General features: G+C 39.6%; 1 protein-coding gene across 3 annotated transcripts in view; it reads right to left on the bottom strand.

Annotated features, from left to right (window-relative positions):
- Positions 1-5,530: 5,530 nt before the first annotated feature.
- The window catches only part of LOC126365823 (protein O-mannosyl-transferase 2), a 184,549-nt gene continuing 174,991 nt past the window's right edge, over positions 5,531-15,088 (bottom strand). For all 3 annotated transcript variants that reach the window (XM_050008443.1, XM_050008440.1, XM_050008444.1), the window contains exons 17-18: positions 10,232-10,343; positions 5,531-6,123 (exon numbers count right to left, since the gene is read on the bottom strand). In XM_050008443.1, the coding sequence (XP_049864400.1) occupies positions 6,018-6,123; positions 10,232-10,343 (218 nt within the window). In that variant the 3' untranslated portion in view covers positions 5,531-6,017. The remainder of the gene's footprint in view (positions 6,124-10,231; positions 10,344-15,088) is intronic.

The raw sequence follows: 15,088 nt of genomic DNA on the forward strand, positions 1-15,088 counted from the left end.
GATCTAGATGATAATCTGAGCAGCTCCCTTAGGTTGTTTGCAGATGACACTGTAATTTACCGTCTAGTAAAACAATCAGACAATCAGTTTCAATTACAAAATGATCTAAAGAGAATTTCTGTATGGTGGGAAAAGTGGCAATTGGCACTAAAACAAGAAAAGTGTGAGGTCATCCATATGGGTACTAAAGGAAATCCAATAAATTTTGGGTATAAGATAAATCGCACAAATCTGAGGGCTGTCAATTCAACTAAATACCCAGGAATTACAATTATGAGCAACTTAAATTGGAAAGACCACATAGATAATATTGTGGGGAGGGCAAAACAAAGACTGCGCTTCATTGGCAGAACACTTAGAAGATGTGACAAACCCACTAAACAGATAGTCTACATTACACTTGCCCATCCTCTGCTGGAATATTGCTGTGCGGCGTGGGATCATTACCAGGTAGGATTGATGGAGGACCTCAAAAAAGTGCAAAGAAAGGCAACTTGTTCCGTGTTATCACACAATATGGGTGAGAGTGTCACTGATATGAAGCATGAGTTGGGGTGGCAGTTACTGAAACAAAGGCGGTTTTCTTTGAGCCGAGATCTATTTATGAAATTTCAATCACCAACTTTCTCTTCTGAACGCTAAAATGTTTTGTTGACACCCACCTACGTAGGGAGAAATGATCATCATAATAAAATAAGAGAAACTGAAACTCAAACGGAAAGATTTAGGTGCTCCTTTTTCCCACGTGCCATTCCAGAGTGGATTGGTAGAGATGTAGTATGAAAAAGGTTCGATGAACCCTCTGCCAGACACTTAAGTGTGAATTGTAGAGTAATCATGTATATGTAGATACACAAACAAATACAAACATACACGCAAAATTCTAGCTTTCGCAACCAACGTTTGCTTCTTCAGGAAGGAGGGAAGGAGAGGGAAAGACAAAAGGATGCGGGTTTTAAGGGAGAGGGTAAGGAGTCATTCCAATCCCGGGAGCAGAAAGACTTACCTTAGGGGGAAAAAAGGACAGGTGTACACTCGCACATACACACATATCCATCCGCACATACACAGACACAAGCAGAAAAATGTCTGCTTGTGTCTGTGTATGAGTGGATGGATGTGTGTGTGTGTGTGTGTGTGTGTGTGTGTGTGTGTGTGTGTGTGTGTGTGTGCACGAGTGTACACCTGTCCTTTTTTCCCCCTAAGGTAAGTCTTTCCGCTCCTGGGATTGGAATGACTCCGTACCCTTTCCCTTGAAACCCACAGCCTTTCGTCTTTCCCTCTCCTTCCCTCCAACCTGAAGAAGCAACCGTTGGTTGCGAAAGCTAGAATTTTGTGTGTATGTTTGTGTTTGTATGTGTGTCTATCGACCTGCCAGCACTTTTGTTTGGTAAGTCACATCATCTTTGTTTTTAGACATATTTTTCCCACGTGGAATGTTTCCCTCTATTATATTCATGTATATGTAGAAACTTGACAAACCCTGTCCCACATATCTTGCTACTGATCACCCCATTGTGGCTGGGCACAACGCTCCCACAGAACAAACCTCTGCCCCTGTCGTCCAACATCTCCCAACTGTTATCTGTAACCTCCATTCTACATTCAAGATACTACTGGCTTGCTTCACTGCCTTTCTGTGGATCCTATCCCCTTACTGCCAGACACCTAACTGATCACTGTGGATGCAACATCCTTGCACACCAACATCCTCCACGCCAATTGCCTTGGAACACTATCTTTCACAATTTCTTCCTGATACCAAACCACAGTCTCTTTCCTAATCCTCCTTGCCAACCAAATCCTGGCCCACAATTATTTTACTTTCAAGGGCCAAATGTAGTAGCAAATCAATGACACTGCCATGGGTACACACATGGCACCATCCTAAGCCCATTAATGATATTTTCATGATCTGGACTCTTGGCAGGGAAAATCTTTGGTCTTTTTCCATAACTTCAACACATACTCAAGTCAACCAGCCACCTCTCCAATAGCAGCAAAAATACATCTGTTCATATCAACCATACCAAACCAAAAATATTCTGATAATATTACCAAGGCTTTTCTCACAGACAATATCCCATCCAGATCCTCCATAGACAACTCTCTCATGCCATCTGCTCCTCTGACACCAGTAAATCTGTTAACCAGCCACTGATAAGCTCTCCTCTGATCACTCTTTATAACTTGGCCTTGAAGAGCTAAACAACATCCTCCACCAGGTCTTCAACTATCTCATGTTGTGCTCTGAGATGAGGGATAACCCACCCAAAATCCTATCTATGTCCCCCAAAAATAGTGTTCTGCTGCCTACCCAACCTATAGAATATCCTTATCCATCCCTATTCCAATCCTACTAGCAATCTTGCATCCCATGGGTTGTTCCCTTATGGGCAGCCCAGGTGCTAGGCCTGCCCCAAACACCAACCCACCGCCTTCTACTGTAGTCAGTTCACAGTCATTTCCTAGGCAAAAAAGCATAACTGCATGTGAGAGCAGTCAAGTTATATATTAACTATGCTGCAATTACTGTACAGTCACTGTGTAGCCACGACAAGTAACCAAATGTTTACTTGAATGAATTGCCACTGTCAAACTGTTACACACTGCAAACTTGACTACCCAAATGCTGAACATGCTGCATATGACAAAACAAATTAATTCAACAGCTGCTTCACTATGAGGGCAATTTGGATATTTCCTTCCACCATGAGTTTCTCTGAACCATGCAGATGGGAATTGTCTCTCCAACACCTTCTGCCCTCTCACACTCTCCCTAGCCTAAACCTCTGCTAACCTGTTCCCACTGCCTCACATGATGTTTTCCCTCCTCTTTTCTGATCATACCACTCCTCCATCCACATCATGTACGGTCTTCTCTCATCACTCTTCCTTACTGCCCTCCCCCCCTCTTCCTCTTTTCCATACCCTTCCATTTCTCTTTCCCCTCACTGTCTCCCTCCTCATTTTTCCTCTTCTCCTTTTCTCTCTCCCTTCACCTTCTCTCCTTCTCTATGTCTCTCTTAAATGCTCCACCCTCTGAACTCCTTTCATCTTGTTGTTCAGCCTGTCAAAGGACCTGCCTTGCTCTATGTCTCTCTACCTTGTCCATCTTTCTCTACCCCCTCCCCTGCCACTGTCAGCCCAGGCAACAGCTTTCAAATAATTGATAATCAATAATCAGACTTGCAGTGTCTGCATGAGTGTGCGTTTGGCTGTCTGTGTGTTTGTGTGTGTTAATGTGTGTGTTTCTACTAGCAAAAGAGCAAGAGCTTGAAGGCTAGCATGAATAATGTTTTCTGTTATAGGTTTCTATGCTCCACAGATCAGTCTGCTTTAGTTGGGTGGTTACCTTTCCCTTATTTTACGTATTGTTCCAGACTAGAATTTCTATTATTGTTGTGCTTTATTATTTGTTAGTAATGAACATCCTCTTTATTATTTCAATTTCAAGTGCTCATGTGTCACTACAACAAAACGGTGTATTTAACTCTGATTGTTGTTATTCTACCTTACAAAACAGAATTCATAATTTACTGAGGACGTGACTGTTATCTGTGACTTTGATGTTTCATAACAACAGGCCAAGGCGTTCACCTTCCCTATTCCATGCACATTATTAATAAACTCAGATTAACAGGTTATCCAATCAAATGCTTTTTTTATTAATTAACTAGCTTAGCTTTCCATGCATTTCTGTGACTCAATCTGGTTAAATGGAAAAGAAGGAAAAGGGGAAGCACATGTTTCCAATATGTTTGCAAATTTGATATAACTCTCATCTTCTTCTACCCCTGTCTCTGTCTACTTCCTTCTCCCCCCTCCCCCCCTTTGTCCAACAGCCCCTCCTTTCCCCTCCCCCTGTCCTTCTCTCGGTCCACCTTCTCCTTCCCCCCATTCTCTCCGTTTCCTCCAGCCCTCCTTGCTACTCGTCTCTTCCTTTCCACTATCTATGATCATTTCCTCTGTCCTTTCTTTCCTCCCTCCACCCCGTGCCCTCTGCCCATCTCCTCTCCCCCCCCCCCCCCTCCCCCGCCATCTGACCCTGGACCCTGAGCCTTCTTTTTATTTTGTTATTGCAAATTCAGATTACAGTAGTAGTGTTCTAATCATAAACAGATAAGCCATAAATACAACTTTCCTGTTTTCTGTGAAAACCATCTGCAAAGAAGAAAACAAGACAGAATGTTGTTGTGTTTATAATTTATGTTTAAAAATGTATGTGTAATGAGAAAGAACATATATCAGAGAAACAATTTGTCTAACAGTTTAAATGCCTCACTATTGTAATTAAAACTGGCTGCGACAAAGGAAATAAAACTCCACAGTTTTACAGCAGAGCATTTTATTTCTCGCAATAAGTTTTAACAGAAAAACTTGTATACTAGTGTTTAAAAAAACATATAGTCCATGTGTGACTCAATGTTTAATAGAGTATCATTTAAAATTTGAAGTAAATTCGTCATGAATGCACACAGTAAACTCTTGATTATCCATGGGTGGATTATCTGATTTGCAGATTGTAAGTGGCCTTCTTCTTCCTCTCTCACAAGAAAAGTAAACAATGTGCTGCTTGAACACTCCAAGCACCTGGCCTGTAATTGGTCCGTAAGTTAGTGCAGAACAATGTGTAAAAATTTAAAAACATGTTGTGTTAAGGATACAGCAGACTAGAAATAATATGCAAACTCGAAGAAGGCAGTACTGGTGTGCAAAATCTGCCATTGATTTACAATAAAGGTGAACTAGGATTTCCAATATTTGGAAAAACAGAGATAAAATAATTGATTTTTCTTGCAATCCAGATTCATCTAAAAGGTTTTAAAAGGGAAGACTAAAAAAATGTCTATATACGCAAATTGGATAAAGCTATGTTGGAATGTTTTCGACAGAAAAAAGCAAAGGGCATGTAAGTATCTGGCCCAACATGCACCAAACAGGCTCAGTTCACACACACACACACACACACACACACACACACACACACACACACACACACACACACACACACACACACACAGAGAGAGAGAGAGAGAGAGAGAGAGAGAGAGAGAGAGAGAGAGAGAGAGAGCCTTTAGTGTGGATTTGATCCTTGCTACCATTCCATACCCAGTTTGTGCATTGCTCTCCTATTTGGTGTCGGGAAACCAAATAAAGAGCATATTTGCTGACACCATCTCTGGTGGCTGTTTGTATTTTTATGCACATTCATACAAGTAAGCACACACACACTTGACTGCTATTCTGGCCACTTCGTTCTGTCAGAGCAACCAGAGACGGTGGTCATGTGTGAGTGTGTGAAGCGTACTTGGTTGTGTGAATGTGTGGGTGTTTTTTTCTTTTTCTGAACAAGACTTTGGTCGAAAGCTTAGTGTGAAACAGTATTTTCACTGTGCTGTCTGCAACTCAGTGTGTCATCTTTATGGCGAGTAGCACTCTACCAACATAACTGTTGATATTCCAACCTGAACTTTCCATTATTTACTTCTGTAAACAATGTTTATAATCAGTAAGTAACACAGTCAAGTGAAAAAGATAGTATCAAAATATATTTAACAACATACATATTAATAGTACAAATAATAGCACATCTGTTTACAGTGACGAATCAGAACAATAAGACAAAGACCAGAATAAATAAACTTAGTGGAGTATTAGATGATATAATATCACATTTAACAAATGTAAGTAGCTTCACCGCATTTTTACATTGTCTCCATTTTTACATTGTCTCCATGTCAGCTAGGTAATGACTACACCATTTAAATTGTTGTATCAATCAGGAGGACGGAACAAAATAAGTAAATATACGGAGTAAGGGAACATAATTAAATATAAATACTCTGCAAACATGAAAGGTTCAGTCTCACAAGCAATCACAGTAAATTTGCTTGAATCACGTTTTATTGCTCTTATTCTGGGAAGTCTCCACAATAATTTAATACACTGCAGGCAGCAGAATTAGTTTCAGTCTTCTTCTTATGTTCCCTGTCATTTTCTTCTACTTCTCTTCACTAAAATTCCCAAGATTCAAGCCATTTCAGACCATACATTGTGCTATTAGGGTCCGATGCAGATGGCCCAGACATACCATATGCCAGCGGTGAAAAGAGGTAAAAACTGAAAGAAGATACATTTTAAATTTTTGTCAGTTTATAACCATGAGAGATCATTATTTTACACTCCTTAGTAAAGACCAAGAATACACGGTTCAATAAACTAAGTAAGATATTATGTCCACAGCACTTTACAAAAAACTCACTTGTTTTTAAGAGGTAGCAAAAAACCCTATATCTAGGTTGTAAAGTAATAATGGAAATTCCTGGATGGAAAAATGCATAAAATAAGGGAAAAGAAACAATAGGAAACAGTAGTGTGAATACTATTTTCTGTTCTACATCTGAGTCTGCATCTATACTCTGCAAGTGAGCATGAGGTGCATGGGAGAGGGTATGTTCCATTGTACCATTTATTAGGATTCCTTACTGTTCCATACACATATGGAGCATGGGAAGAATGATTGATTGAATGCCTCTGTGCATTTAGTAGTTATTCTAATCTTATCTTCATGATTCCTATGCGAGTGATATGTAGTTGGTTGTAGTGTATTCCTAGATTAATCATCTGAAGCCTGTTCTTGAAACTTCGTTAACAGATTTTCTCGGGACAGTTCACATCTATCTGACAGAGGTCAGCTGTTAGCATTTGAAGTTTGGATGTAACAGTGAACTGTCTAATTTCAAGCCCCAGAAAGGGTTACCTTGCTTCATTCCATATACTACATCTTTGAATGTCTTCAATATTGGATCTACTTCTGACCTTCAACATAAATTTCTTCATGTAATTCCCCATGTAAGAAAGCCATGACAACATCTATGGGGTCAAAACCAAAATCATAATTAGCAGCTAGTGCTAATAAATACCTTAATGAGTTATACATAAATATTATGAAAAGAATAGATTGCTACTCACTGTAAAGATGACATGCTGTGTTGCAGACAGGCATGACAAGATGGCTGCTACAGATAAGCTTTCAGCCAAGCCTCCTCCAGAAAAGAAAAATGCACATACATTCGCACAAGCAAGCACAACTCACCTACAAATGATCACTATCTACAGTGGCCAGAATTCATTTTGGCCAGAGCAACCAGAAATAGTGGTTATGTGTTTGTGAGGTGTACTTGCTTGTGTAAATGTCTGTGCGTTCTTTTGTCTTCTGAAGAAGGCTTTGGCCAAAAACTTAAATATAACAGCTTTTTCATCATACTTGTCCACAACTAAATGTGTCATCTTTTTGGTGAGTAGCAATCAGTCCTTCAGTAATGTTGTTGATATTCTAACCTGGTCTTCCCATTGTTTAATGAGTTACATCCTATCATTGGTGCATATGTTTCCATGCAGTGCAGACCTTGCAATTGAACACAGTCTTTTATTACTATTTGTGCTTTATATCATACAAAGCTGCCGTTAAAACCTTTCTTAGTTTCAAATACCTATTTCACATTTACTGGCTTCTTAGCTGAGAGGACTACTTCATGGTAATTCAAATGGTTCAAATGGCTCTGAGCACTATGGGACTTAACTTCTGAGGTCATCAGTCCCCTATAACTTAGAACTACTCAAACGTAACTAACCTAAGGACATCACACACATCCATGCCCGAGGCAGGATTCGAACCTGCAACCGTCATGGTAATTTATTCCCTCATAAAGTGTATTGTAAATAATACACTGCAGGTCAAAAGGAACAATAATGTACATAATTACAATACCAGAAGGAAAAATGGCATTCATTACTCCATATTAAGATTGTCTTTAGCCCAAAAAGAGGTGCACAATGGCGCAACCAAAATTTTTGATAATTTGCCCAAGGATCTAAAATGTCTGACAGACAGCAAAGTAAAATTTGAAAACACACTAAAAAGGTTTTTTCCTTGACAACTTCTCCTTTTCCGTAGAAGAATTTCTATTACTGTAATGTGTAACAGATGGTGGGTACAAATTACTAACGCACACCTGTAGATTAAAGTTCAGTATGTAGCCATATTAAAAATCAAGGTTTGATGTGTACAGTATGTAAAATGAATCATTCCACATCATTACAATTTATTCATGGAACATGAAACTACCTAACTAAGCAACATTGCAAGCACTGAACTATCAATGAAAGATACTTCTGCCTTCAGCACTATTACACATCATCTCCGTTTACAATAGCTCTACCTCCGAAACTATCCATTTCACATCACATTACTGCCAAAACTGACCATTTACAACTAGTCTCCCGCAAAAACTGTGCACAATGGAGAAGAACAGATATATAATACAAAAATCAAAGATTACAACTTTGTCAATAATAATTGCTGAACATCTTTGAAGCAATTAATAAAAATGGATTTACAGAAATGTAAATAAAATGCTTCAGAATTAATTAAAGTAAGTATTTAAACATGAAGCAACTAATTCTTTTTTTAATATGTGTTTATATGAAGTTACATATATCAAACTATGGATATGACTACCAACTAGTATTGCAATTTTCTTATTGTGTCATTGACTTGATTGCATTACACTATGACAAATGACTGGAGTAAGTTGGTTGTCTAGATTGATCAGTAACAAAGGCACACAGCTTCTTTCACTTTGCAATTCTTTACAGCCCTTGTATTGGCTCACTTCAATGTGGTTGCTCATTATCATTATTTCACTTTCTGGACTTTATTCCTCATTGCAGTTTGTACTCATTGCAGCTAGTCTCAGGTTCAGGTTGTTTCTTCTAGTTCAAGCACTGTTACTTCATTCTGTTTCTTTTCCATGAATGGGATGAACAGTTAACTTGGTGCCTATGATTCAGTTTCTTCTTTAAATTGATCGGAAGTCCTCCATCAAAAATAACATTCCTTGCTCTTATGATTATATGGCAGTTTGTTCAAAAAGACTGTATGCTTTTGATTCCTCACAGTTTCCTGCCAATATATACGCAATGTTTACTGTTCCATTTTTGTTGGTTGAGTCTTGAATGACGTGAACATAGGCCTTAGTTACAAATATTTTGAGATCCTGAAGATCCAGCTTCTTGTTTTTTAGTGCCTTAGTTGGAGCTCCATTAATTAGGGAGACTGCTGTGGAGATGGCTTTCACCCTGAATTTATTTGGCAAATTTGCATATTTAAGCATCACCACATGACATACGTTAGAGAGAGAGCCATAGCTAGAAATGGTGTCTTTGTGAATTGTTGGAAGGGCCTGAGGTAAGGTATGATATGTCTCGATATGGATTTTTTCACTTGATATCTCCAGTAAAATGTGTGATGCTGGAACTTACAATGTTTTCATAGCCACAAGCTCCGATCAGCAATGGGCATTGCAAGTTGGACTAAGAATTTTTTGACTTGTAGGCAGTTTTGGATTTTGAGGTGGTTTTGATACGTGAGGTTGCTAGACTCTAAAAGTTTAAAAATGTTGTGTTGTGACTCCAAATTTCCAATATTTGTTCTGTGTTGAATTGTAATACAGAGAAATACATCTCTGAATGTCAGTGATTTTTAAAGCAGCCTCAGGCAACTGAGGCCACACTGCAATCGTTTGTGTGTGATTTGCGTTTGCACGAGTGTGTATGTATGTGTTTGTTATCTAATTTTGACGAAGGCCTTTCTGGCTGAAAGCTATATTTGTGACAGTCTTTTTGTTGTGCCTATCTGTGACTCAGCATCTTTGCTATACAGTGAGTAGCAACTTTCCTTTTCACAATATTGTTACATTCCACCGTGGACTTTCCATTGTTTGATTTTTGCCAAACTCTGTGTAATGATTTTTCAACAAAATGAGCCTAAATGCCTGAAGGACAGGGACACAGAAGCCTAAGATCATTTTTCAGCCACCAGAGTTTAACAGCTCTAACTACACTATGCAATAATAGAAAGCTGCAAGTGGGAAATGTAAATAACTGGAGAAGTTATATAAACAATATAAAAATTCTGATTTACTTATCCAGCTGGTATCTCACTCCCCCCTCCAACCTCACCATCCATCCACCCACCTACCCACTCAATCCCCCTTTCCCACACACACACGAAACTAGTGCTTTAGTATTTTGCTCCTTCCTAGCACTTGCCAAATTATGTTACGTAGCTAAGTACTGGTAATCTGTTAATCATCATTACACTACATTAACAACTATTGTAACAACTCAGTGATACTATATTTTACTCACTTGTTACAATACATACCTGTACACTAAACTTGAGAAAACAACTCCAACAGACCAATGGTAGAACATATGAGCCCACATTGCCGGAAGTAACAAAGGTAGACTTTCCAGCAAGTAATCCAAAATTACACCTATTAGAGAAAACAGAAGCAACATTTAATTTTAACATTTTTCTTTTTCCAAAGAAGTAATATAACTTTCACTCATAATGTTCTGTACTGATCTCACACTTTTACTTGGACCCTCTGCGATCGGCAGAAGTCAGCTGCCTTCGTGCTGTTCCAGAATGTTTACACTCAATGCCAGCCTTAGCTACACGACAATATAGTGTGTCATAGCAATATATATCGGTTGTGAATATAGTGTTGATACATGTGGTGCACCATTCTGCATAGTGATTGTTAATATTATTTACAAAAATGAGATTAGAGGTCGTACTTGGTCCTCCTAGCAATTCGCCGTAAACTCTCACATTATTTCTGCAACACAGTAATCCATTTCATTTTCATTTCTTTTATGTACTATACACTGAGATGACGAAAGTCGTGGCATATCTCCCAATATCATGTTGGACCTTCTTTCGCCCAGCACAGTGCAGCAACTTGATGTGAGATGGACTCAACAAACTGTTGGAAGTCCCCTGCAGAAATACTCGACCGCACTGCTTCTACAGCTATTTGTAACTGCTGAAGCGTTGCCAGTGTAGGATTTTGTGCCTGAACTGCCCCTCTTGATTATGCCCCATAAATGTTTGTTGGGATTCAAGTAGGGCAGTCTGGATGGCCAAATCAGTTGCTCAAATTGTCCACAATGTTCTTCGAACCAATTGCGAACAACTGTGGTTCAGCGATATGTTTGGGAACATGATGATGCAAGGGCTCCAAGTGCTCTCCAAGTAGCCAAACATAACCATCTCCAGTCAATGATTGGTTCAGTTGGAATAGAGGACCCAGTCCATTCCATGTAAACACATCCCACACCATTAAGGAGACACCGCCAGCTTGCACAGTGCCTTGTAGACAACTTGAGTCCATTGCTTCATGGGTTCTGCATCATACTCAAACCTTACCATCAGCTCTTACCAACTGAAATCAGGACTCATCTGACCGAGCCACAGTTTTCCAGTCATCTGGGGTCCAAACGATGTGGTGACGAGCCCAGGAGAGGCGGCTCAGGCGATGTGATGCTGTTAGCAGAAACACTCGCATCAGTTGTCTGCTACCACAGCCCATTAACGCCAGATTTTGTCACAATGTCCTAATAGATACGTTCATCATGTGCCCCACATTGATTTCTGTGGTTATTTCATGCAGTGTTACTTGTCTGCTTGCACCGACAATTCTATGTAAATGCTTCTGCTCTTATTCATTAAGTGAAAGCTGTTGGCCACTACGTTGTCCATGGTGAGAAGTACTGCTTGAAATTTGGTATTCTCAGCACATAGTCTTGACACTGTGGACCTTGGAATACTGAATTCCCTAATAATTTATGAAACTGAATGTCCAATGCGTCTGGCTCCAACTACTATTCTGCATTCAAAGTCTGTTAATTCCCATCATGTGACCATAATCATATTGTAAACCTTCACACATGACTCACCTCCGCCAATGCACTGTCCTTTTATACCTTGTGTTTGCAATACTACTGTCATCCGTATCTGTGCATATCACTATCCGATGACTTTTATCACCACAGTGCAAGCTGGCTGCTGTGGGAAAAGGAGGCAGGATTCATTTCAGCAGCCAAAGTGCTAAGAGCCGATCTTCTGCTCTCAGTATCCTCTCCTCAGGGGCCAAGTGAAAGTGTGTGATCAGTAGATTCCTTTCTTAAAGACAGAAACTTCTCACATTACGACATGCAGCTGGTGCAAGAAACTTCCATAACATACACTAACAACAAATTATGGTCAGTGCCACTCAACTCACATTTTTTTTTAAATGTGGTGTGAATCAGGACATGTTTATCTACTCCTTCACACTAAGCATTTATGTAAATTTATTGATTTCTGAGTCCACTATCAAATGTCTATAAAATAGAAAGTTCAAAATCTGTTTAATATGAACATTAATGTAAACCAAAATCCAAATATTCAGATATAGTATAGAAACACTGATTAACAAAATATTCTTTTATTTGTAATTTGAGTATCTGTTGTTTTTCTATTTTTTGCCTGCTCTTTCTAGAAACCTGTTATAAACTTTTACACCAAATACAAAACTCTATTATTCCCATGACAACACCATTTACTAGCTCAAAGTGTTGGTCCTTGAATAAAAGGTACACTGAACCTGGTATATACAGGGTGTTACAAAAAGGTACGGCCAAACTTTCAGGAAACATTCCTCACACACAAATAAAGAAAAGATGTTATGTGGACATGTGTCCGTAAATGCTTAATTTCCATGTTAGAGCTCATTTTAGTTTCGTCAGTATGTACTGTACTTCCTCTATTCACCGCCACTTGCCCCAATTGAAGGAAGGTCATGTTGACTTCGGTGCACGTGTTGACATGCAACTCATTGCTCTACAGTACTAGCATCAAGCACATCAGTACGTAGCATCAACAGGTTAGTGTTCGTCACGAACGTAGTTTTCCAGTCAATGTAATGTTTACAAATGAGTAGTTGGCAGATGCCCATTTGATGTATGCATCAGCACGGGGCAATAGCCGTGGCGCAGTACGTTTGTATCGAGACAGATTTCCAGAGCGAAGGTGTCCCGACAGGAAGACGTTCGAAGCAATTGATCGGCGTCTTAGGGAGCACGGGACATTCCAGCCTATGGCTCACGACTGGGGAAGACCTAGAATGACGAGGACACCTGCAATGGACGAGGCAATTCTTCGCGCAGTTGACGATAACCCTAATGTCAGCGTCAGAGAAGTTGCTGCTGTACAAGGTAATGTTGACCACGTCACTGTATGGAGAGTGCTACGGGAGAACCAGTTGTTTCCGTACCACGTACAGCGTGTGCAGGCACTATCAGCAGCTGATTGGCCTCCACGGGTACATTTCTGCGAATAGTTCATCCAACAATGTGTCAATCCTCATTTCAGTGCAAATGTTCTCTTTACAGATGAGGCTTCATTCCAATGTGAGCTGACTGTAAATTTTCACAATCAGCATGTGTGGGCTGACGAGAATCCGCACGCTATTGTGCAGTCATGTCATCAACACAGATTTTCTGTGAACGTCTGGGCAGGCATTGTTGGTGATGTCTTGATTGGGCCTCATGATCTTCCACCTACGCTCAATGGAGCACGTTATCATGATTTCATACGGGATACTCTACCTGTGCTGCTACAACATGTGCCTTTACAAGTACGACACAATATGTGGTTCATGAATGATGGGTCTAATGCACATTTCAGTCGAAGTGTTCGTACACTTCTCAACAACACATTCGGTGGCCAATGGATTGATAGAGGCGGACCAATTCCATGGCCTCCACGCTCTCCTGACCTCAACCCTATTGACTTTCATTTATAGGGGCATTTGAAAGCTCCTGTCTATGCAACCCCTGTACCAAATGTAGAGACTCTTCGTGCTCGTATTGTGGATGGCTGTGATACAACACGCCATTCTCCAGGGCTGCATCAGCGCATCAGGGATTCCATGCGACCGAGGGTGGATGCATGTATCCTCGCTAACGGAGGACATTTTAAACATTTCCTGTAACAAAGTGTTTGAAGTCACGCTGGTATGTTCTGTTGCTGTGTGTTTCCATTTCATGATTAATGTGATTTGAAGAGAAGTCATAAAATGAGCTCTAACATGGAAAGTAAGAGGTTTCTGGACACATGTCCACATAACATATTTTCTTTCTTTGGGTGTGAGGAATGTTTCCTGAAAGTTTGGCCATATCTTTTTGTAACGCCCTGTATTTCAAAAGCACCATAATGTGCTCCTCAAAACTGCTACCAGTGAGTTCCAAAGAATCCTTCAAAGAAATTTTTACAAATAAAGATAGAACCTCAAAACTCATAGATCTGATGGCTACAGAGATCAGGACGTGGTGATCACATTTTTTCAGAAGTAATGTAAGAGGTTCAGTTAAAAGAAATGTGGGCACTACATTGTTTACATAAATTCTACCAAGTTTTTGGTGCTTTTTTATTGACACATTATTCATTTGTCATATGTCTTTCGCAACAGTTTTGTTTTGGCACTTTTGCCTTTTCAAGTGATCCTGCAATGATTGCACAATGTTTCGTAAAAATGTAATTTTATTCAAAGAAAAGCAGTGATAATTAGTACATTACAAAGATAGTATAACTATAATTTTTTTTTTGTTTCTCATACAAATACACTTGGGTTGAGTATGCTTTTGTCTTTTATGTGTCCTAAAGTGTTGAAAATTTATTCGTTTTCTTTTAGAATGCCAATAAAGTTATCTAGATATTATATATGCTTTAGTATTTGGGTATCCTATGTAGAACTTTACTGCGTTTTGTATTTTTTCTGCTTTGTGTTTTTTGGATTCATAGGTGCATGTAAAATGTAGAATGACTGTTCTCACAGCAGAGGCGCCCATATGGTTGTTTGTAAGGGGGGAGGGACTAGACCTGAGGGTATGGCGTATTTTCAGTTTTTCAGAACATGATTGGCAACTTGTAAGCAGTTATAAAAAAGTTCCATACAAGTTGCAACCCTCTTTAAAACCTGGTTAATACCCACTTTAAAATCATTTTCTTAAAAACACCTGGCTATACAATATTTTTCCTATTTTTTCCCTTTTCCTGAGAGCTGGGAGGGAGTGTCAGGGGAGGGGGTGTGTGCAGCTCCTTGCCTTCGGTTATGGGTGCTCTTGTCCCAGATGCAAACCTTGAACCTTATTCTCAGATTTCTACTCATCTGCCCGATGTAGGATTTGCTGT

This window comes from Schistocerca gregaria, chromosome 4 (genome assembly GCF_023897955.1).
Source record: "Schistocerca gregaria isolate iqSchGreg1 chromosome 4, iqSchGreg1.2, whole genome shotgun sequence".
Taxonomy (NCBI): domain Eukaryota; kingdom Metazoa; phylum Arthropoda; class Insecta; order Orthoptera; family Acrididae; genus Schistocerca; species Schistocerca gregaria.